Here is a 23,724-nt window from a genome sequence, read left to right as displayed (position 1 = left end):
TGGAAATGGCACCCTCCTATCTCGAAGCGCAGATACTTCTGATGAACAGGAAAAATGGGCACATACAGATATGCATCTCTGATGTCTATCGATGCCAGAAATTCTCCTCCCTGCAGGATGGAGACTACTGTCCGAATTGATTCCATGCGGAAGGACCGAATCCTTAGAAATTGATTCAGGTCCCTTAGATCCAGAATGGGTCTGACATCCCCATTTGGCTTTTGGACCCTAAAAAGGTTGGAATAGAAGCCCAATCCTTGATCCTTCGTGGGGACCACCATAATGACCTCTTGCTACAAAAGCCGCTCTAACGCTAGAAGGAGTGACTGCTTTTTCTCTGGATCTCTGGGGACACTTGATCTGAGGAAACAAGGAGAGGGGAATTTTTAGAACTCCAGCTTGTACCCTAAGGTTACTGTGGAGATTACCCATCTGTCCTGGAAGTCCTCCTGCCAGAGCTTTGAGAACTGTAGCAGTCTTCCCCCCACTCGAGCGAGCGGGGGCGCCCCTTCATAAAGAGGCCTTAGTGTCTTGTCTAATAGACTTCTTCCCCCAGGACTTCTTTTGTCCCTGGGGTTGACTCTTGTTTCTTGACCCAGACGGAGGAGGCCGTCGCGACTGCGTGGAGGCTGATGCCGCTGGTGCAAGAGTCAGTTTGAAAGAGGGACGCTTACTCTTTCTCTTAACAGGTAGAAGGAGAAACCCGCTAGAACTAAAAAATTCTGTGGAATCTCCCTTACCTTATCCAGCCGCAGGGTTCTGTTATACAGACCCAATCTTCGCCTCTCACGGTGGGGTTCTGGGCCTGTAAAGCACCCGGCCAGAAATAAGGCTAGAAAAAATATTTTCTGAAATGCGGGGTCCAGCTCTCTAAAAAGAAGAAGCGTTACAGGTAAAACCTCATTTCTTCGGACACGAAGCCCGGGTACCATCCAATTCGGCCTAAAAAGGACACTTTGAGATGGATCCGGTTCGCCTGGCTTGCCCCAGTATAGGATATAGGATATTCCCTTTGGAGCTCAGCACAGGACATCTTTACACGTCCAACACTTAAGACACTGGCGTAAAAACTGAGGTATCCCTGTAGGGGGAGGGATTATATAGGGTGTTGAACTTCCTGGTTAGGGTGTGCCAGTGTCCAATCACCTAGTGATACCTATATAACCCATCAGTAATTACTGAGGCTCTGTGTCCCGTGATGTATGAGAAAGAAATATGAATTTTAACTTGTAAGCAACAAATGTCAGAAATAGGCTTAGGCATAAACGGGTTAATTATTGACCTTAGCGAGTACACCAAGCAAGAGCCTATGGAGCTCTAGCAAAGTAAGAAAAGCAAGACTGTACACAAAGAAACAAGTAATCAGCTTAAAGTAGTAGTACAGCAGACTGAATTATAAGTATATGGATAATTCCCTGTGAAGTTTTCTAAAACATCTGGACTTGTCAAACAAAAGCAGTCAAAGTGCTATGATGGTTAAGAAGTAATACTGTATTAAAATGTACCACAACTACATCAAGCTAAACAACATTAACCATTGTTAAGCAACAACAATCTGAAAAAAACAACAAACATTCAGCATTACAAGTGCAGAGTACTAAGTGTTTAAAAAAAAAACAATGAGGTGGTATACACCAGGGGCAGGCAACCTTTTGAGCACAGTGTGCCGAAAAATGTTTTCAAAGAAATTAAGCGTGCCGATTTTATAACAAAAAAATGTCAACTTCACACTCTTAATCACAATAGGATTTTTTATAAAGTAAATGCTGTAAACTACTTTAGTAGTGCAAAATTAACATCCTGCATTCTCACGCCTCAGATCAGCCCCAATTCATGCACCTTCACACCTCAGATCACTGTCCCCCCTGCACATCTGTCCCACCACTGTAACCCCCTGCACATCTGCCCCACCACTCTAACCCCCTGCACATCTGCCCTACCTCTGTACTACCTTGCACATCTGCCCCACCACTGTAACCCTTTGCACATCTGCCCCACCACTGTACTACCTTGCACATCTGTACCCCCCTACTCATCTGTTCCACCACTGTAACCCCCCCTACTCATCTGCCCCACCACTGTAACCCCCTGTACATCTGCCCCACCACTGTACCACCCTGCTCTTTTGTCCCACCACTGTAACCCCCTGCTCATCTGCCCCACCAATGGTCCCCCTTTCTCATCTGCCCCACAACTGTACCTCCATGCATATCTGCTCCACCACTGAACCATCTTCTCATCTGCCCCACCACTGTAACTCCCTTTCTCAACTGCCCCACGACTGTACCTCCTGCACATTTGCTCCACCGTTGTATCCCCATGCTCTTCTGTCTCACTACTGAATCACCTTCTCATCTGTCCCAACACTGAATGCATCTGTTCATCTGCCACACCACTGTAACCCGCTTTCTCATCTGCCCCACCAATGTACCTCCTGCACATCTGTCTCACCTCTGTACCCCCCTACTCTTCTACCCCACCTCTGTTCCCCCTGCTCTAATGCCCCACCACTGTAACCCCCTGCTCATCTGCCCCACCAATGCACCTCCTTTCACATCTGCCCCACTGCTCTACCCCCCTGCTTTTCTGCCCCAACACTGTACCCCTCTGCTCTTCTGGCGCACTGCTGCACCCCCTTCTCATCTCTTTCACCACTGTACCTCCCTGCACATCTGCCCCACAGCTGTGCCCTCCTGCTCTTCTGTTCCACCTCTGAACCCCTCCTGCTCATTTTCCCCACCGCTGTACCCTCCTGCTCATCTGCTCCACCACTGTACCGTCTTCTCATCTATGATATGCATGATATGCAGAGTGGTGAAAGGAAGCAGAGATGAGACACATCTACCTGTCCTGGCACACTCATCCTGCTGATCCACCTCTCGCATCCAGCCCACGTGCTTGTATGTGATGTATGTGATGTCACATACAAGCATATGAAATTGATGCGCAAATATGAGCTCAGGGCAGGGGCATTTTCTGAAAGTAGTGTGCCTGCGTGCAGGATCATAAGTTGGGCCCCCGCAGCTGAGAAAAAGTGGTTGGGTGTGATTTTCATTGCGCTGAAAACTGGCTGTGGCTTAAAGGGACACAGAGTGCAGGGGTTCAGTAGTGACGCAAAGGTTCAGGAATAATTTCAACAAAGTTCCCAGAAGCTCAACAGTAATTCCACAAACTGTCACCCGATTGTGTTTTTTTTTCTGAGATTGGTAGTGGCAACCACGCGTGTCATCTGTCTCCAAATGGTGGACGGGGCTAACAGGACTGTAATTGGCTTTAGCAGTGACCAAGACAGTCCTCCTACCCCTGGAAACAGGGACCGCCCCCCCAGCAGAACTGTGTCGAATCTCTTCCCCATCACAAAAGCTGACGATTGCAGTAACTGCAAAGTTAGAGAACCAAACAACGTTTCCCATCCTGTACAATGTGTGGGGGGCACAGTGCCTCCCCCTCAGTGCAGGTGGGCGTAGGAAATTCTGAAATTGGAATGCATTAGTGTTTCACCGACACTTCCCCGTGCTGCTCTGCTGATGGGGAGGGAGTCGAGTGCCTGCAAAAGAGGCTTTGCGTGTCGCTTTCTGCACCCGTGCCGGGGGTTACCTACCCCTGCTATACAGATTGACCTCTACACCGGCTCTTCCTCCTCACTTGTCAATATAAAATTCAGCAGTTCAATTCAAGTGTATTCTGAGAAGTAGCAAGCAGAAGTGTGCATTGACACAAAAACACCTATAACCCCTGTGTATGCACATAATCTAGAAGAAGAACATTACAGAGGAAAACAGCTTACACATTTTAATTGTTATACTTAAAAAAGTATTATCAGGGAAATAAATGCACGAAAATGGATAACTGCAAACTGAGTGAAAATATCAGCAATCTGTAAATAAACACTTTATTAGCTTTAAATTTTAGACCATTTTTTTTCAGTAAATAGGGGTCTGCAAAGTTGTGCAAACATTACTATCTAAAAATAAAAGGAACTGAGATGTTAAAGAGTCTCTTTCTCCAGACCATGCATTGCAACATAAGCCTTCCCCTAATAGTGTATGTGAATTTAACATATATAATGCATGTTATTTACCTGTATAAGCCTCCCTTGTGTACATATTCAAAGATCCCTGAGCCTGGTGCTGGGCACCACCATCTTGAATGTGAAGTCAGAAGACCCAGAGTGGTCATTCGTGCCTCTGCCTCTGAGTGTCATGCTTGTGGGTGTCAGAGTAATGCTATGACTCATGGGCGGAGATGCTGTGTCAGTGATTAGAAACTCCCAGAAAGGGAAATGAGTAAGGTTACAACAGAATATTGCTTGATATCCAGTCATCATACGACCAGGTTACAAGCAAGGAGGGAGGGGGTTGTGCTAAGGAATTGCCTTTCCTGTAGTCACATTTTCTGTCAAGGCACATTGCAGGAAATTGAATTAAAAAAGATTTATAGATAGGAAAATTATTGCAGGTAAGCATTTAAAATATTTAACTGTTCTGTGCTTCTACCTGATTTTAACATTGGTAACAAGGTCTTTTTTTAGGCGTTTCACTTTTTAAGGGGATTTTCACCTTGACCTCCATTTTTCCTTGCATGTGATTGGGTATTCTTTGCAAAGTGAATTTTCACTACATTCACTAAGCTAAGAGAAAATACCCTTACGAAAAGAAAAGCATATTTTCCTGTAGTAAATATAATTAAGCAGTGATTTTGTTATATTTGTGTGCTGAGCTGTGCCTTCTGTAAAGCACATGAAGGCCAAGAAGACTTGCAAATGCTAATTTGTAAAGAAATAGGAGGACATGTAAACTTTCTATGGACAGCAATAAAAATATGCAAGACTGTACTCATTCATACTGTATATATAACGATTAGTTTACTTCCATGGGAACAAAAGGATATTGACGTTACTGAGCCTGACAGATTAATCTGCAGTATAGCAATCACCCAAGCACACACATTTGTCAAGCTGTTATTGCTATCATTTACTTCTATTATAATTGCCACAATTAGATTTCTTATTGCAAAGAACATCGATCAAGACATCCTTTCTACATTTCATTACAAGGCAGACATTTTTCTGTTTCATTTACAAGGAAAATCCATTTAGAAAACATAAGCCTAATACCTTAGATTCCAGTTTACATTTCACTGTGTACAGTTTCTATACAATCATGACATACAGTTAAGTAGCTAAAATTGTTAAGTCAATACAGTATATTTTCTACAGATTTCAAGAAATAAGGGATGATATTACTACCTACTGACATCTCTTTTTTACAAAACGGTTTCAAAAATTGGACAATGAATTGAATGCCCTATACTTAAATTGCAATTTACTTGAAACATTTTGTTTCAGCAGTATTGTGAAAAAACATATAATACACAAAATATTGCCCCATATGAACATAGACCTTGGAAATAAAATTCCAGCTACCCTGAGTTAATAGTGGCTTAAAAGGAAACTCCAGGCAAAGAGTTTAATGCACAGTACAAATACACATATTTATGCTAAAAAGTTTGTGAACTCACAGAAAGTAACTGATCTTCTGCATGAATAACTCCTAAAATAGCATCTAATCTTTATATAAATTGTAGGTATTAATATAGACCATCTTACTTTAAAAAAAAACACTCACATTCTAAACTAAACAAATAGTTTAAACAATTAAATTCAATAATCGAAAAAAAGGGCAACCAGGGTTAGTTATTCAGATCAATGGGTCAAACATTCCAGTCAACTTAGTTGTAGGTTTCACACGATTTTGGCTACTTGCTGCTCACAAGTTCAACAACATAATTCTGGTCAATGTTGGCTTGGCTTGTTGAATGTTAGTCCTATCAAAATAATTTAAAGCTGAACTTCACTCTCTCAAGCCGGGTTCACACTGGTACGACATACGCTCCAACTTTGGGAGCACATGTCGCATGATGTGTGTAAATCAATGATTCCTTATGAGAGCCGTCTTAACTGGTCCGAAAAGTCGGTCCGACTTTGAAAAAGGTTCCTGCACTACTCTGGTCTGACTTTGATCCCACTTCAGCTCATTGAATATCATTAAAGTCGGATCAAAGTCCGATCCTTGTCCTAACCATCCAACTTGTGACATCCTACATGGTGATTACAACAGCAGTAAAAGGAATTTATGTCACACTGAGATAGTCTGACTTGTCCTTTGACCAATCAAAACTATCTCAAAGTCAGAGCAAAATCTTATCCTGTTCAAGTCGGATGGAAGTAGGACCAAAGTAGAACCGATGTAGCACCGATGTCACAGGGCAAAGTAGGATGACAGTCGTACAACAGTTGTGTTGTACCAGTGTGAACCCGGCCTTCAACACTGACTATTTTTAATTCTTATGCTGCTAGCATTGGTAAATAAATAAGATAATATACTATATCATATTAACTTGTTTGAAACTTTTTTTTACATTTCTTCAGTTACTTTTTGGTTTCCAGGTCTAGGCAAATAATGTCATATATCCCATGGGTCTTCAGGAAGGGAGGATGGGTTTTCTTAGCTAAGCACACCCTTCAGCATGCATGCCTGATCTAAGGGCAGATGGATACCAGGAAGTAAATGTTACAGGAATCATCTGACCATACTTAAGATGAGTTTGATTTGAGTATTATATATGAATTATGTTTGGTACTCAGTTTCAGTGTAGTTCTGCTTTAAGAAGGACCTTAAAGATAAGTTGTTCATAAGTCCATAAGACTGAAAAGTGTTACAAAGGGATTTTTAAAGACTTTCAGCTCTATCAATCCACATTGAACAAAAGGGGTGTTCATAGGAAGTTACCAGAGAAAAAACACTACTCCCCATGGCCAATTTCACCAGCGACAGGTTCTTGGTACCAACAACTAAGGTGACCTATGCTAAAAGTAGTACTTAGAAAGTGCAGGCCTTTCCTCGATATCCATTCCATCATAAGGCTAGCAGGGACTGTCTATGTAGCTAAAAGATGCATTACTTTATAAAGCCATTCTCTTAGGTAACCTCTGTACATAGGATACTAATCATTTATGTTAGATGTCTGTTTCCAAAATGGATAAACTATTATAAAAGATCTCAAGTATAAATAGTCATTAATTCCTTATATCAGGAAACTACTAAAATCATTATAACACACAAAATAAATTTTAAGCCATGCTGTCTGTGTTTGAACAATAATGAATTTTGCTGCACAGATGTATGTAAAAATTGGTGAACATTTGGCTCCTTTGGATATCATTCAAGTCATCTGCTGAACATAAAGAATAAGTGTTCTACTGCTCAAATAAGAAGGAATGGTTAGAAAAAATGGGAGTAATACTCTTTAACTTCATAAACCTGTACATCTTCCTCTCCTGATATATTGCTACTAGGGATGGGCCGAACACCCCCCCGTACGGTTCGCACCAGAACATGCGAACAGGCAAAAAATTTGTTTGAACACGTGAACACCATTAAAGTCTATGGGACACGAACATGAAAAATCAAAAGTGCTAATTTTAAAAGCTTATATGCAAGGTATTGTCTTAAAAAGTGTTGGGGACCTGGGTCCTGCCCCAGGGGACATGGATCAATGCAAAAAAAAGTTTTAAAAACGGCTGTTTTTTCGGGAGCAGTGATTTTAACCACTTCACTACCCGGCCATAGTCAAATGACGTCCACAGATGGGATCTCCCATCCTGGGTGGACGTCATATGACGGCCTAGGCTTCCAGGCCGTCCAGGGGGCGCGTGCCGCCCGCCGCGTTGCTCGTGACCCGGTGCGTGTGCCCGGCGGCCGCGATGTCCGCCGGGTACCCGCGATTGCCCGTTAACCGGGCCGGATCGTGGATCTGTGTGTGTGTAAACACACAGATCCAAGTCCTGTCAGTTGAGAGGAGACCGATCAGTGTTCCCAGTACAGAGAAACACTGATCGGTCTCCTCCCCTTGTACGTCCCCACCCCCTACAGTTATAATCACTCCCCTAGGAAACATTTAACCCCTCGTCTCCCCCTAGTGGTTAACCTCTTCCCTGCCTGTCACATTTATACAGTAATCAATGCAATTTTATAGCATTGATCGCTGTATAAATGTGAATGGTCCCAAAAATGTGTCAAAAGTGTCCGATGTGTCCGCCATAATGTTGCAGTCACAAAAAAAAATCGCGATATTAGTAGTAAAAAAAAAAAATAAATTATTTTTTTTTTAAAATGCCATAAATCTATCCCGTATTTTGTAGACGCTATAACTTTTGCGCAAACCAATCAATATACGCTTATTGCGATTTTTTTACCAAAAATATGTAGAAGAATACGTATCGGCCAAAACTGAGGAAAAAATTTGTTTTTTTTTTTAAAAATTGGGATATTTATTATAGCAAAAAGTAAAAAATATTGTGTTTTTTTCAAAATTGTCGCTCTTCTTTTGTTTATAGCACAAAAAATAAAAACCACAAGGTGATCAAATACCACCAAAAGAAAGCTCTATTTGTGGGGAAAAAAGGACATCAATTTTGTTTGGGTACAATGTCGCATGACCGCGCAATTGTCGTTGAAAGTGCGACAGCGCTGAAAACTAAAAATTGGTCTGGGAAGGAAGGGGGTGAAAATGCCCTGTATTGAACCGGTTAATAATGCTTAAAGTGAAACAATAAAAGTGTAATATTCCTTTAAATTTCGTATCGGGGGGGTGTCTATAGTATGCCTGTAAAGTGGCGCATGTTTCCCGTGTTTAGAACAGTCTGACAGCAAAATGACATTTCTAAAGGAAAAAAAGTCATTTAAAACTACTTGCGGCTATAATGAATTGTCGGTCTGGCAATACACATAAAAGTTCATTGATAAAAACAGCATGGGATTCCCCCACAGGCGAACCCCAAACCAAAATATGAAAAAAAATGGCGTGGGGTCCCCCTCAAAATCCATACCAGACCCTCCAGGTCTGGTATGGATTTTAAGGGGAACAACGCGCCAAATTTTTTTAAAAAATGGCGTGGGGTTCCTTCCTAAAAATCCATACCAGTCCCTTATCCAACCTGGCAGGCCACAGGAAAAGAGGGGGGGATGAGAGAGCGCCCCCCCTCCTGAACCGTACCAGGCCACATGCCCCCCCAAAGCACCTTGTCCCCATGTTGATGGGGAGAAGGGCCTCATCCCCACAACCCTTGCCCGGTAGTTGTGGGGGTTTGCGGGCGGGGGGCTTATTGGAATCTGGAAGCCCCCTTTAACAAGGGGACCCCCAGATCCCAGCCCCCCCGTGTGAAATGGTAATGGGGTACTAATGTACCCCTACCATTTCACAAAAAAAGCGTCAAAAATGTTAAAAAAAGATAATAGACGGTTTTTGACAATTCCTTTATTAATGTCTTCTTCTTTCCCCGCTTCTTCTTCCATCTTCTTCTGGTCTTCCTTCGGTGTTCTTCTTCTTCCTCCAACTTGTTCTTCCCCCGCTTATTCCTTTATCTTCCTCCGCTTCTTCCTCCGGTCTTTTCGTCCGGCATCTTCCACTGGCTTCTTCTTCTCCGCTTCATCCTCTGATCCGCCTCAATGGGAGTCTCCCACTGTGTGACGCTTCTGCTCCGATGACAGCCCCCCTCTGACGCACGGGGCAGACTCCCATTGAGGCGGATTAGAGGACGAAGCAGAGAAGAAGAAGCCGGAGGAAGATGCCGGATGAGAAGACCGGAGGAAGAAGCGGAGGAAGAACAAGATGGAGGAAGAAAAATAACACCGAAGGAAGACCAGAAGAAGATGGAAGAAGAAGCAGGGAAAGAAGAAGACATTAATAAAGGAATTGTCAAAAACCGTCTATTGTCTTTTTTAACATTTTTGACATTTTTTTTGTGAAATGATAGGGGTATATTTGTACCCCATTACCAATTCACACAGAGGGGGCCGGGATCTGGGGGTCCCATTGTTAAAGGGGGCTTCCAGATTCCGATAAGCCCCCCGCAGACCCCCACAACCACCAGGCAAGGGTTGTGGGGATGAGGCCCTTCTCCCCATCAACATGGGGACAAGGTGCTTTGGGGGGGCTACTCCAAAGCACCCTCCCAATGTTGAGGGCATGTGGCCTGGTACGGTTCAGCTTTTCCTGTGGCCTGCCAGGTTGCGTGCTCAGATAAGGGACTGGTATGGATTTTTGGGGGGACCCCACGTCATTTTTTTTTTAATTTTGGCGCGGGTTCCCCTTAAAATCCATACCAGACCTGATCACCCTTAATTATTCGGTGCTATATTGACTGCAAGCTTTTAATGTGATTTAACGAAGCATTGTAAAACTACCTCATCATTCAATATTATATGAACCCCTCCCATTTTCTGCACCCCTGAAGAAGGACTAAACTATATCCCGAAACGCATTGGGTGTGAGGGAGTTTTTTTCATGTATATACTCTGTATGGTGATAGAAACGAATTTTTTAGATAAATCAATGTTTCGTTATAACTTTTTCACTCTGTTTACTCATAAATAAAATTTGTTTACTATTATGTTATCTTGTATATTTTGGTACACTTTTTACATAAGATACTACTGAGTGCCTTAAAAGTCCACTTAGGGGAACCCTTCTTGTTAATGCCAGGGGATAATGTCTTTTGGACTGGACATTAGGGATGAGCTTCATGTTCGCCGAATTATGACCGATATGGGCCGTTCGTGACAAATTCGAGTGGCGTGTCATGGCCCATAATTCACTGCGGCATCGCAGTGCATTGCTGGCTGATGATTGGCCAAGCATGCACTATGACCCGCATGCTTGACCAATCACAGAGCTGGGTGTACAGAGAGCCTTAATGGCTTTGGCCAATTATGGCTCAGGGGGTTTAGTACATGCCCCACACTATATAAGGCCGCCTGCACGTCGGTCCTGTGTAGTGTGTTCCGGCTTGAGAAAGAGATAGACAGAGAGAGAGACAGTGTCATTTGATTTAAGATAGAGTAGGCAGGTCAAGTCAGTTAGCTGCACTTACAGTGTATTGTGTATATATATGCATCCCAGGTGTTGTGTATGTATATATATATATATATATATATATATATATATATATATATATATACATACACATACACTGTATTCAGTTTAGCTAGATCCTGTTCTTTTCTTCCTCATATACTGACAGGCAGGCGTTTTTACAGTGTACTGTGTACCCTGCACAGTTGCACCTACAGTATAGCTACCTGAAGCCAGGTGCTTGTGCAGGCTCTTTGAAGTATTTCAAGTTACTGTACTGTGTACCCTGCACAGTTGCACCTACAGTATAGCTACCTGAAGCCAGGTGCTTGTGTAGGCTCTTTGAATTATTTCCAGTTACTGTACTGTGTACCCTGCACAGTTGCACCTACAGTATAGCTACCTGAAGCCAGGTGCTTGTGTAGGCTCTTTGAATTATTTCCAGTTACTGTACTGTGTACCCTGCACAGTTGCCCCTACAGTATAGCTACCTGAAGCCAGGCGCTTGTGTAGGCTCTTTGAAGTATTTCAAGTTACTGTAATGTGTACCCTGCACAGTTGCACCTACAGTATAGCTACCTGAAGCCAGGTGCTTGTGTAGGCTCTTTGAAGTATTTCAAGTTACTGTACTGTGTACCCTGCACAGTTGCACCTACAGTATAGCTACCTGAAGCCAGGTGCTTGTGTGGGTTCTTTGAATTATTTCTAGTTACTGTACTGTATACCCCGCACAGTCTCACCTACAGTATAGCTACCTGAAGCCGGGTGCTTGTGTAGGCTCTTTGAATTATTTCCAGTTACTGTACTGTGTACCCTGCACAGTTGCACCTACAGTATAGGTATCTGAAGCCAGGTGCTTGTGCAGGCTCTTTGAAGTATTTCAAGTTACTGTACTGTGTACCCTGCACAGTTGGACCTACAGTATAGCTACCTGAAGCCAGGTGCTTGTGCAGGCTCTTTGAAGTATTTCAAGTTACTGTACTGTGTACCCTGAACAGTTGCACCTACAGTATAGCTACCTGAAGACAAGTGCAGGTGTTCTCATACTAATAATACTACAGGCAGGCAGTTGATTCTGCTAGCTGCAGTATAAATTGTTTTAAATATATACATCCCAGTTTTGTGCAGCTACATCTCACTGCAGGTCAATAGTATGTCTAGAAGGCCAACAAGGAGAGGCAGACAGTCACAAGCCAATAAAAGAGGGCAAGCAGGCTCTGTGTCTAGAGGCAACACTGCTGGTCGTGGACACGGTGCATCCTCATCAAAACGTGGCCGTGGGACACGCTTGGCCTTTTTTTTGGCAGCTGGCCGTGTTGAGCCGCAACATGCAGAAGACTTTGTCGAGTGGATGACCATTTTTTTGTCAGATCCCTTCAAGACTGCCTATGCTGATGCCGAGTGACTATCCTGTTATGCTGAGTGACTATCCTCTTCCTCCTCAATGATCATGCTGATAGCTTGTAAGAATATTTTTGTTTCCTGCGCTCCAACTAGAGTATCTGTGAGGGGTTGCAGTGTTGTGGCACCAGCACCAGTGCCTAAGGCCCAATTTTTCAGTCCCTGTTTAACTGGGGCGTGTAATTACAATTTTTGATGATACTTTGCAGCAGGGCTTGTTCCCGCGCTCCAACTAGAGTATCTGTGAGGGGTTGCAGTGTTGTGGCACCAGCACCAGTGCCTAAGGCCCAATTTTTCTGCCCCTGTTCAACAGGGACATGTAATTACAATTCTTGATCTAATATTTCACAACAGGGCCCGTTCCATCACCCACCAAGAGTAACTGTGAGGATGTACAATGTTGTGGCACCAGCACCACCACCACCACCACCAAAGGCCCATTTTTTCTGCCCCTGTTCAACAGGTGCATGTAATTACAATTCTTGATCTAATATTTCACAGCAGGGCCCTGTGAGGGCTTATGCCCCGTACACATGGTCGGACTTTGTTCGGACATTCCGACAACAAAATCCTAGGATTTTTTCCGACGGATGTTGGCTCAAACTTGTCTTGCATACACACAGTCACACAAAGTTGTCGGAAAATCTGATCGTTTTAAACGCGGTAAAACGTAAAACATGTACGTCGGGACTATAAACGGGGCAGTGGCCAATAGCTTTCATCTCTTTATTTATTCTGAGCATGCGTGGCACTTTGTCCGTCGGATTTGTGTACACACGATCGGAATTTCCGATAACGGATTTTGTTGTCGGAAAATTTTATCTCCTGCTCTCCAACTTTGTGTGTCGGAAAATCCGATGGAAAATGTCTGATGGAGCCCACACACGGTCGGAATTTCCGACAACACGCTCCGATCGGACATTTTCCATCGGAAAATCCGACCGTGTGTACGGGGCATTACAGTGTTGTGGCAACACCAACACCTAAGGCCACAATTTCTGCAGAGTATATAGGGTAGGACCCTACTTTCAAACATCCAACTTACAAGCGACTCCTACTTGCAAACGGAAGGAGACAACAGGAAGTGAGATGAAATCTCCCCTAGGAAGGGAAATTCTCTCCTGTAAGAGTTAATATGGGAAAAACGTTTCCCCTCTCCAGTGATGCTTTATCACCAATCCTTGTTTCACTAAAAACCCCAAATTTTCTAAAAACATTTGTCATTGGGACAGAAAGTGAGGTGAAATCTTCTGAAGAGGTGCACAGACAGCAAAACAAATGTCATAGGGGTGATAACCCTTCCCTATGTTTTCCAAAAAGCTTAAAATTGATTTTTTGGCTGGAGCTAAACACGTTAAAAATGTACCAGTTCAAAATTACAAACAGATTCTACTTAACAACAAACCTACAGTCCCTGTCTTGTTTGCACCGCCTGTATACTGCTGTTCAGAGTATAAAGGACCTGGTGGCCCCACGCCTTTCCTTTTTTTAATTTGGGTGCGGGGTTCCCCTTAATATCCATACAAGACCCAAAGGGCTTGGTAATGGACTGGGGGGTACCCATGCCGTTTGTCTCACTGATTTTCATCCATATTACCGGGACCCGACATTACATTAAAGCCGGAAGAAGTTTTAAATTAACTTTATTCCTTTAAAAATGTCATTTTGTGCAGGGACTGTTCTAAGCACGGGAAACACGCGCCACTTTACAGGCATACTATAGACACCCCCCAGGTACGATATTTAAAGGAATATTTCACTTTTTTTTCACTTTAAGCATCATTAAAATCACTGCTCCCAAAAAAACGGCCATTTTTAAAACTTTTTTTTGCATTGATACATGTCCCCTGGGGTAGGACCCGGGTCCCCAAACCCTTTTTAGGACAATACCATGCAAATTAGCCTTTAAAATTAGCACTTTTGATTTTGAACGTTCGAGTCCCATAGACTTCAATGGGGTTCTAACGTTCATGCGAATTTTCGGTCCGTTCGCAGGTTCTGGTGCGAACCGAACTGGGGGGTGTTCAGCTCATCCATACTGGACATATAATGTGCTCGAGCACTTTGTAGCTGGATGTTGGGATGTGCGGCTAGTCTTTCCAACTTTTCCCATACTAAGGGATTCCATTTGCCTCAGTATATTCTTCTGGCCGTCTCGCTGCCGTGGAGTGCGGGGGGAGACATCTTCCTCCTAAGGACAACACTATTCAGCTTACATTTACAGATCTCTCTGATGCCCCTTTGCCTTAAGACAGCTATCCCACTGGCTCAATTATTCGGTGCTATTTTGACTGCAAGCTTTTAATGTGATTTAACAAAGCATTGTAAAACTACCTCATCATTCAATATTATATGAACCCCTCCCATTTTCTGCACCCCTGAAGAAGGACTAAACTATATCCCGAAACGTGTTGGGTGTGAGGGAGTTTTTTATGTATATACTCTGTATAGTGATAAAAACAAATTGCTTAGATAAATCAATGTTTCGTTATAACCTTTTAACTCTGTTTACTCATAAATAAAATTTGTTTACTATTATATTATCTTGTATATTTTGGTACACATTTTACATAAGATACTACTGAGTGCCCTAAAAGTCCACTTAGGGGAACCCTTCTTGTTTCTGTCTTGAATACTGGATGTGGCACTGTTCCAAACTTAGGTTAGTCATTCGTCTTCTTCTTCCTTATCCCCTGGCATTTATATAATTAATAATGAATCCTATTGTTAGGACTGAAACATGTATTACTGTGGCAAAATATCAAAGAGCCTACAAAATACTTTGAAATGCAATAAAGAAAGAATAAAAACACTTGATCAGTAGATAATGGTTTCTATAATTTAGGGTATATTTGGCTACGATTTAATTGCTTTTACATAATTTACATGTCACTAAAGTAATGAAGCACCAATAGACAAACTGTTCCATGTTTTCTCCATAACAGTGTGTAATTGCAAGTCAAGCTGCCTGCTAAAATCTCTCTAAAGCATATATATATATATATATATATATACACAGTATCTCACAAAAGTGAGTACACCCCTCACATTTTTGTACATATTTCATTATACCTTTTTATGTGATAACACTGAAGAAATTACATTTTGCTACAAAGTAGTGGGTGTACAGCTTGTATAACAGTCTAAATTTTCTGCCCCCTCAAAATAACTCAATACACAGCCATTAATGTGTAAACCGCAGGCAACAAAAGTGAGTACACCCCAAGTGAAAATGTCCAATTTGGGCCAAATTAGCCATTTTTCGTTCCCGGTGTCATGTGATTAGTTAGTGTTACAAGATCTCAAGTGTGTGAATGGGGAGCAGGTGTGTTAAATTTGGTGTTGTCGCTCTCACTCTCTCATACTGGTCACTGGAATTTCAACATGGCACCTCATGGCAAAGAACTCTCTGAGGATCTGAAAAAAAGAATTGTTGCTCTACATAAAGATGGCCTAGACTATAAGAAGATTGCCAAGACCCTGAAACTGAGCTGCAGCACGGTGGCCAAGACCATACAGCAGTTTAACAGGACAGGTTGCATTCAGAACAGGCCTCGCCATGGTCGACCAAAGAGGTTGAGTGCACATGCTCAGCATCATATCCAGAGATTGCCTTTGGGAAATAGATGTATGAGTGCTGCCAGCATTGCTGCAGAGGTTAAAGGGCTGGGGAATCAGCCTGTCAGTGCTCAGTCTATATGCTGCACACTGCATAAAATTGGTCTGCATGACTGTCGTTCCAGAAGGAAGCCTCTTCTAAAGATGATGCACAAGAAAGCCCGCAAACAGTTTGCTAAAAAAACAAGCAGACTAAGGGCATGGATTATTGGAACTATGTCCTGTGGTCTGATGAGACCAAGATAAACTTATTTGGTTCAGATGGTGTCAAGCGTGTGTGGTGGCAACCAGGTGAGGAATACAAAGACAAGTGTGTCTTGCCTACAGTCAAGCATGGTGGTGGGAGTGTCATGGTCTGGGGCTGCATGAGTGCTGCCAGCACTGGGAAGCTACAGTTCATTGAGGGAACCATGAATGCCAACATGTACTGTGACATACTGAAGCAGAGCATGGTCCCCTCCCTTCAGATACTGGGCCACAGGGAAGTATTCCAACATGAGAATGACCCCAAACACACCTCCAAGATGACCACTGCCTTGCTAAAGAAGCTGAGGGTAAAGGAGATGGATTTGCCAAGCATGTCTCCAGACCTAAACCCTACTGAATATCTGTGGGGCATCCTCAAACAGAAGGTGGAGGAGCGCAAGGTCTCTAACATCCACCAGCTCTGTGATGTCGTCATGGAGGAGTGGAAGAGGAATCCAGTAGCACCTTGTGAAGCTCTGGTGAACTCCATGCTCAAGAGAGTTAAGGCAGTGCTGGAAAATAACGGTGGCCACACAAAATATTGACACTTTGGGCCCAATTTGGAGAGAAAGAGATACAGTTGTGCTCATAAGTCTACATACCCTGGCAAAATGTATGATTTCTTGGCCATTGTTCAGAGAATATGAATGATAACACAAAAACTTTTCTTTCACTCATGGTTAGTGTTTGGCTGAAGTCATTTATTATCAATCAACTGTGTTTACTCTTTTTAAATTATAATGACAACAGAAACGACCCAAATGACCCTGATCAAAAGTTTACATACCCCATTTCTTAACCACTTCAATACAGGGCATTTTCAACCTCTCTTGCAGCACAGGACCCCCAAAAAAGACTGCCTCCAACCTGCAACTGCCATGTATGGGCTGCAGCTCTTCAACATGCTCAATCGCAGGTACAAATGAAAGACAAACAACAAATAATAAACAAACCATTTACTCTACGGTATGTAGAGCGCTGTGATGTGGATACTTCTAGAGTAAAGGAGAATACATCACCCAACATGTGATACATCTCACAATCAGCCACTCCTCTTTTTGTATAACTACCACATTTTACAGACTTTCTTTTGCTTTCCAAGGCTCTGATAAAGATGGAACCACTCAAAATGCGTTAGCCTACCATTGGGCGTTTGCCCTTTCATGGGCATGATTAATTCTAAATGAATATTTCGTAACCTAGTTTTTATGAATACGTAGTAACTTCTTTGTACTCATTTACATTGTTTTAGAATAAACTTTATCATTTTGATTCATGCGTTAGATCAAGCGCCTTCCACCTCTTTTTTCACAGGGCATTTTCACCCCATTCCTGCCCAGGCCAATTTTCAGTTTTCATCGCTGTAACATTTTGAAAGACAATTGCGCGGTCATGCAACACTGTACCCAAATAAATATTTTTTTCCCCACAAATAGAGCTTTCTTTTGGTGGTATTTGATCACCTCTGCAGTTTTTATTTTTTCCACTAAAGAACAAAAGAAGAGCACAAAAGAAGTTGGAAAAAAACACAATATTTCTTACTTTTTGCTATAATAAATATCCCAGTTTTAAAAAAACAAAAAACAAATTTTTTTCATCAGTTTAGGCCGATATGTATTCTTCTACATATTTTTGGTAAAAAAAAAAAAAAAAAAAAATCGCAATAAGCGTATATTGATTGATTTGCGCAAAAGTTATAGCGCCTACAAAATAGGAGATAGGTTTATGGCATTTTTATTATTTTTTTTTTACTAGTAATGGCGGTGATCTGCGATTTTTATCATGATTGTGACAATGCGGTGGACATATCAGACACTTTTGACACTATTTTGGGACCACTGACAGTTATACAGTGATCAGTGCTATAAACATGCACTGATTACTGTATAAATGTCACTGGCAGGGAAGGAATTAACACTAGGGGGCGATCAAGGGGTTAAATGTGTTACCTAAGGAGTGATTCTAACTGTAGGGGGAGGGGACTGCCTGGGTGAGGAGACCAATCGGTGTTCCTCTATACTAGGAACACATGATCTGCCTCCTCTCCCCTAACAGTACGTGGATCTGTGTGTTTACGTGGCGGGCACGCACGTAGCCCCTATACCACCGGGAAGCCGAGGACGTCATATCACACTCGCCCAGGATGGGAGATCCAATCTGCAGACATCATATGACAATGGACGGGTAGGGAAGTGGTTAATACCGTGCATTGCCCCCTTTAACATCAATGACAGCTTGAAGTCTTTTGTGGTATTTGTGGATGAGGCTCTTTATCGTCTCAGATGGTAAAGCTGCAAATTCCTCTTGGCAAAAAGCCTCCAGTTCCTGTAAATTCTTGGGCCACCTTGCATGAACTGCACGTTTGAGATCTCCTCAGAGTGGCTCAATGATATTGAGGTTAGGAAACTGAGGTAGCCAATAACAGGTCGACTTGGCCTTGTGTTTTGGATCACTGTCATGTTGGAATGCCCCATGCGCAGCTTCCTGGCTTATATAAGCAAATGTTCCTCCAGTAATTTTTGATAACATACTGCATTCATCTTGCCATCAATTTTGACCAAATTTCCTGTGCCTTTGTAGCTCACACATTCCAAAACATCAGTGATCCACCTCCGTGTTTTACAATAGGAATGGTGTACCTTTCATCACAGGCCTGGTTGACTCCTCTCCAAATGAACCATTTATGGTTGTGGCTAAAAAGCTCAATTTTGGTCTCATCACTCCAAATGACTTTGTGTCAGAAGTTTTGAGGCTTGTCTGTGTGCTGTTTGATGTATTGTAAGCAGGATACTTTGTGGCACTTGCATAGTAATGGCTTTCTACTGGCGATTTGACCATGCAGCCCATCTTTCTTCAAGTGCCTCCTTATTGTGCATCTTGAAACAGCCACACCACATGTTTTCAGAGAGTCCTGTATTTCACCTGAAGTTAGTGGGTTTTTCTTTGCATCCCAAACAATTTTTCTCGTAGTTGTGTCTGAAATTTTAGTTGGTCTACCTGACCGTGGTTTGGTTTCAACAGAACCCCTCATTTTCTACATCTTGATTAGAATTTGAACACTGACATATGGCATTCTCAATTCTTTGGATATCTTTTTATATCCCTTTCCTGTTTTATACAGTTCAACTACCTTTTGCCGCAGATCCTTTGACAATTCTTTTGCTTTCCCCATGACTCAGAATCCAGAAATGTCAGTGCAGCACTGCATGAAAGATGCAAGGGTCTGTAAACCCTGGAACACCACTTTTAACTACAGGTAAGCTTGCACAGTTAGAGATATTCACTGTTTCCGCATGTGCCGACATCATTGGCACATGTGCGCTGAAGAAATGGCCTGCTCGTGCTGTTTCCTCAGTAGCCGTGCCATGACCGGCAGCTCCCGCGGGCATGCGCGGGAGTGACATAATTGTGGCTCCTGCCAATCACAGCTCCGGGAGACACGTCGCCGGTCACAGCGGTGGGCACTGACTGCTGCAACAGCTTCGATCCAAGGTAAGTATTTCATAATGAGCTAGTATGCCATGCATACTAGCCCATTATGCCTGTCTTGCAGGGGGTTTTTTTTGAGTTTACAACCACTTTAAATGTAGCACTATGACCATAGGAGTTGCAAATGTCAGGGTTCCCTACTGCTGCGCAGCCAGTCACACAGCATTTCCTTCTTGCATCCAGATTCAGTCTTTAGTTTATTTTTGTTGTTTTATTAGGGGATAATAACTTGGATGGGGTTAGGGATTATGGGATGCCCAACTTATCAGCAACAACAAATCCAGGGACAACTTTCCTCCCTCATCTACAGCATCCGCTTCTTCCTCCTACACAAATCTTTTTTTGCACAGCTCTGTTGGGTTCACTCCTTAGCAGCTAACAGTCTTTTTGTTAGCTTAGCAACCGCCCATTACAGGCTAGAAACTCCCAGTCCCTTTGGAAAAGTAGCAGTGGAGTGAACTGCATCCTAAAACTCCTTCTGCTTCCCTGTAGACACTGATCCCAGCACCACTTCTGCAGAAAATGCTAGCCCACCTGGCTGCGCCCAGCCCAACTGGCTGATTCTTCTTCTTAGTCCTCCTGACTGACACTCTGCACCAGTCCTGCCTGACTGACACACTGGAGACTTCCCAGGGCAAGGTTGGATGAAGACTTAAGCACACCGCTGTCTTCAAGAGAGACCTGCTACAGCTGGCAGCCTCTCCCCTTGTCTGTCCCTTCACCATGCTGATCTACTCACTCCTTCTCTCTTTGCTCCTGCTGCCTCTCTGGAAAGCTTTTCTCCAACTGCCTTCTGTGGTAGGATCCTTCCAGGCCAGCCACCCGAGCTCCAGACCAAGGTAAAGCCCCTCAAAGGCCACCGACAGCCTTCCTCAGCACTGTTTCCCCATCTTCCACCCAATTCCCCTACTGGTATGGCTCATCCAATATTTAAAGGCTCCTTGGTTCCCTGCCAGGCCCACTTCCTGGGGATTGGCCAAGGACCTCCAAATATGCAGAGGAGCCCCTCCTAGCCTCCACCCACTAACTTCTAGAACATTCTCCAATATTCTAGAACCAGGGGGAGGCACTAGAGAGCTGCCTGAATGAGTTATCCAGCCCTAACCTTTAATAACCCTGACCCAGATTCAGTGACTTAGGTTTATCCCAATTCAAAGATTTCTAAAATAAATAAATAAATGTAGGGATTTCCCCCTTCTTATACAAAATCTGTGCTTCAACAGCAAATGTCCATGCAATGCACACTGCTCTGCTGATGACAGGTGCAATTCACCTTCCTGTAAGAAATGCTCTGTCCAGTGGTCCAAATTTCACCCATGCTCCACACAACTCACTAGAGCCTTAGACTCTACTATAAATATGGGTCATTATACATTTTATATACGATGATTCATTTCCGACAAACAAAAGGTCGTCCATTCTCCCTGTCACCAGATGTATGTCAGAGCCATTTAATGATATAAAAAAACAGCCATCATTGCGCACTACATCTATTTATTTAATACCCGTGTCAGGCCACAACAATAAAAATCTCTCCACTCACAATAAAAGGTGCCTACCCCAGCACCTAGTATGCCCAACCTGTATTACATGCCAGACCGCTCGCTGCACCGAGCCATCGGACACCAGCATCCATTCCATGGGCAGAAGAAGAGCGGAAACCGGAAGTGACATATAGCCAAAAACTCTGCCTCAACGCATTTTACCCAATGGTTGGACGTCTTAATTTTTTCTTTGAAACGCAGCTCTTATTTATATATGCTATACTGTATCTTTTATTTATATTTTTATATATATATATATATATATATTCACATACATACATGCATTAAGTGCACTAATAGGGGGAGCACTTATTTTTGAGAGCAGATAATGATAAAAGCAAATGATGAATACCAAATGTGTTGCTTCAAGTCAAGTGATGGACGTGTATCACTCCCAGGCCATACCAGATAAACACATATTGCCAAAGCAGCTGGATAATGTTACCAAAAACATCCCAAGACAACCAACAAGGGTGTTCATCCAAACATTTACCTACAGTGCAAGAGGTAAAAAAAAAAACGATATCACGTAAAACATATGAAAGAAAAGCCTTTCTTACCATCTATTGCCAGTTTAAGATCAGTAAGCGTACTTCTGACTCGACTGATCACGCGCTGCATGCGATCAATTTCCTGGCGTAAGAATATATTCATTGGCTGGATTGGACCCATTTTTTGCAGGCGAGCTTTAACCTGTAACATATAGTTTAATGTTAAATTGGTATAATTAAGAAGAATATAACATCTAGGGATACATTTGTGATTTTAGACTCTTGCTACAGAGATTAAAGCATTTTTAACAACTGTAATTTAGTAGAACATTAATTTCACTGTGCTGAAAATTAGGTCACTACAAGCAAGTGGATGGGTTTCTCAATAGCATCATATTCAAATTATCCACATATACCCAGTCCAAGGAATTTTTCCTCCACCAGGTATAATGATACTGGTAAAAGTCTGCCATGTATGTAATATCATTTGATAATCAAATTTGGGGAGGTTAGAGCCCCTGTCAGTTTTTACCGGTCTGTGAGTTTTGGTGTGCGGCCGTCTCTTGGCGGGTTTGCTGTTGTGCCATGTTCTTTCCATTTGGCTATGATAGATTTGATGGTGCTCCTAGGGATCATCAAAGAGTTGGATTTTTTTTTTATAATCTAACCCTGACTTGTACTTCTCAATAGCATTGTCCCTTACTTGTTTGGAGAGTTCTTTGGTCTTCATCATTTCACTAATTATGTGACTTCTGAAGGTAATTGGTTGCACCAGAGCTTTTTTATGGGCTTCATAACAAAGGGGGTGAATACGCACATGCCAATTATCAGTTTTTTATTTCTGAAAAATAGTTTTAGGTATATATTTTTCTAATTTTACTTCACCAACTTTGACTATTGTGTTCTGATCCATCACATATAATTCAGATTAAAAAAACATTGAACTAAAGGCTGTAATCTAACAAAATAGGTAAAAAGCCAAGGGGGTAAATACTTTTGCAAGGCACTGTATATGTTAGCTATCAATGTCCATTTTTATAACATCCATTACATTAACCTGTATCATAATCCCTACAGGTTCATAAAACAGGTTTTGGTGCATGTTATGTTTATTGCTCTGAAATTCCAAATGTGAGCCTACTTTTTTTTAAAAAAAACCTTAACTCTGTCTGTCAGCGATGAACCGTTTAGTTTCAAGAGTCATAATGAAACTTGATTTTAATATATTCTTTTCATCCTACCTTCATACAATTTGCTCATCTAAATTTTCAACACCTAATTGTGCTCTGTATTTAAATATGACAGGCAACAGACTTTCCCTCTAACTAATACATTCACACTGTTAAATTGCGCTGAAAGGCCACCAAAAAGAGATAAAGACAGACAATTTTTCTGTCCTTTTTGCATGAATAATGTATTTGGTATATAAGATTACAAGAATAAAATGTAACATACCGTTTATAAGAAATACTGAAATTAAACTTAATTCTTAAGCAAAGCAATTGTAAAAATCACATATTCTGGCCATTCAAAAGAAAAGTATTTTAAGCTTTGCTTGTACACTATATAAAAAAGAGACAGAAAACACTTTTTCTTAAACATTAAAATGTTATTATTTGTAAAAACATTTTCGGAAATGCTTACATGGTACCTGTCATTCGCACAAAAAGTATATTTTAAAATGAATGTGACCCAAGTGCTGTACATTCACCTAGGAATCATTAGCATTGTTTCTAAAATACATTCATGACATTGTGCATCATTCACCCACATCTGATCTTCAGTGGCATACATAGCTCGCTGTACTATTATATCCTATGTGTCACCCAGCGAACATAGCCTTCACACAGCTGCAGAGCGGGACCCTTTCATTTTGCAGTGATTTCTTTACAGAGGTCAACACACCCCCTACTGGGTCAGATCCACAGCAAGGATCATGAGCTTTGCTAACTGCAGATTTGACTTACAGTAGTAGGAGGTGTCGGACCTTTGTAAATGGACCACAGCTTCCAGGGAACATA

The 23,724-nt window shown here is 42.2% G+C and overlaps 1 protein-coding gene across 1 annotated transcript in view; it reads right to left on the bottom strand.

Moving 5' to 3' along the window:
* The window catches only part of LOC141144794 (dynein axonemal heavy chain 5-like), a 454,887-nt gene that overhangs the window by 44,653 nt on the left and 386,510 nt on the right, over nt 1–23,724 (bottom strand). Inside the window, exon 74 of the mRNA XM_073630823.1 lies at nt 21,773–21,905. Within this exon, the coding sequence (XP_073486924.1) occupies nt 21,773–21,905 (133 nt within the window). The remainder of the gene's footprint in view (nt 1–21,772; nt 21,906–23,724) is intronic.

Source organism: Aquarana catesbeiana, linkage group LG05 (assembly GCF_042186555.1).
Source record: "Aquarana catesbeiana isolate 2022-GZ linkage group LG05, ASM4218655v1, whole genome shotgun sequence".
Lineage (NCBI taxonomy): Eukaryota > Metazoa > Chordata > Amphibia > Anura > Ranidae > Aquarana > Aquarana catesbeiana.
Note: the sequence above shows the minus strand (reverse complement) of the source record. Positions and strands in the feature narration are given on the sequence as shown.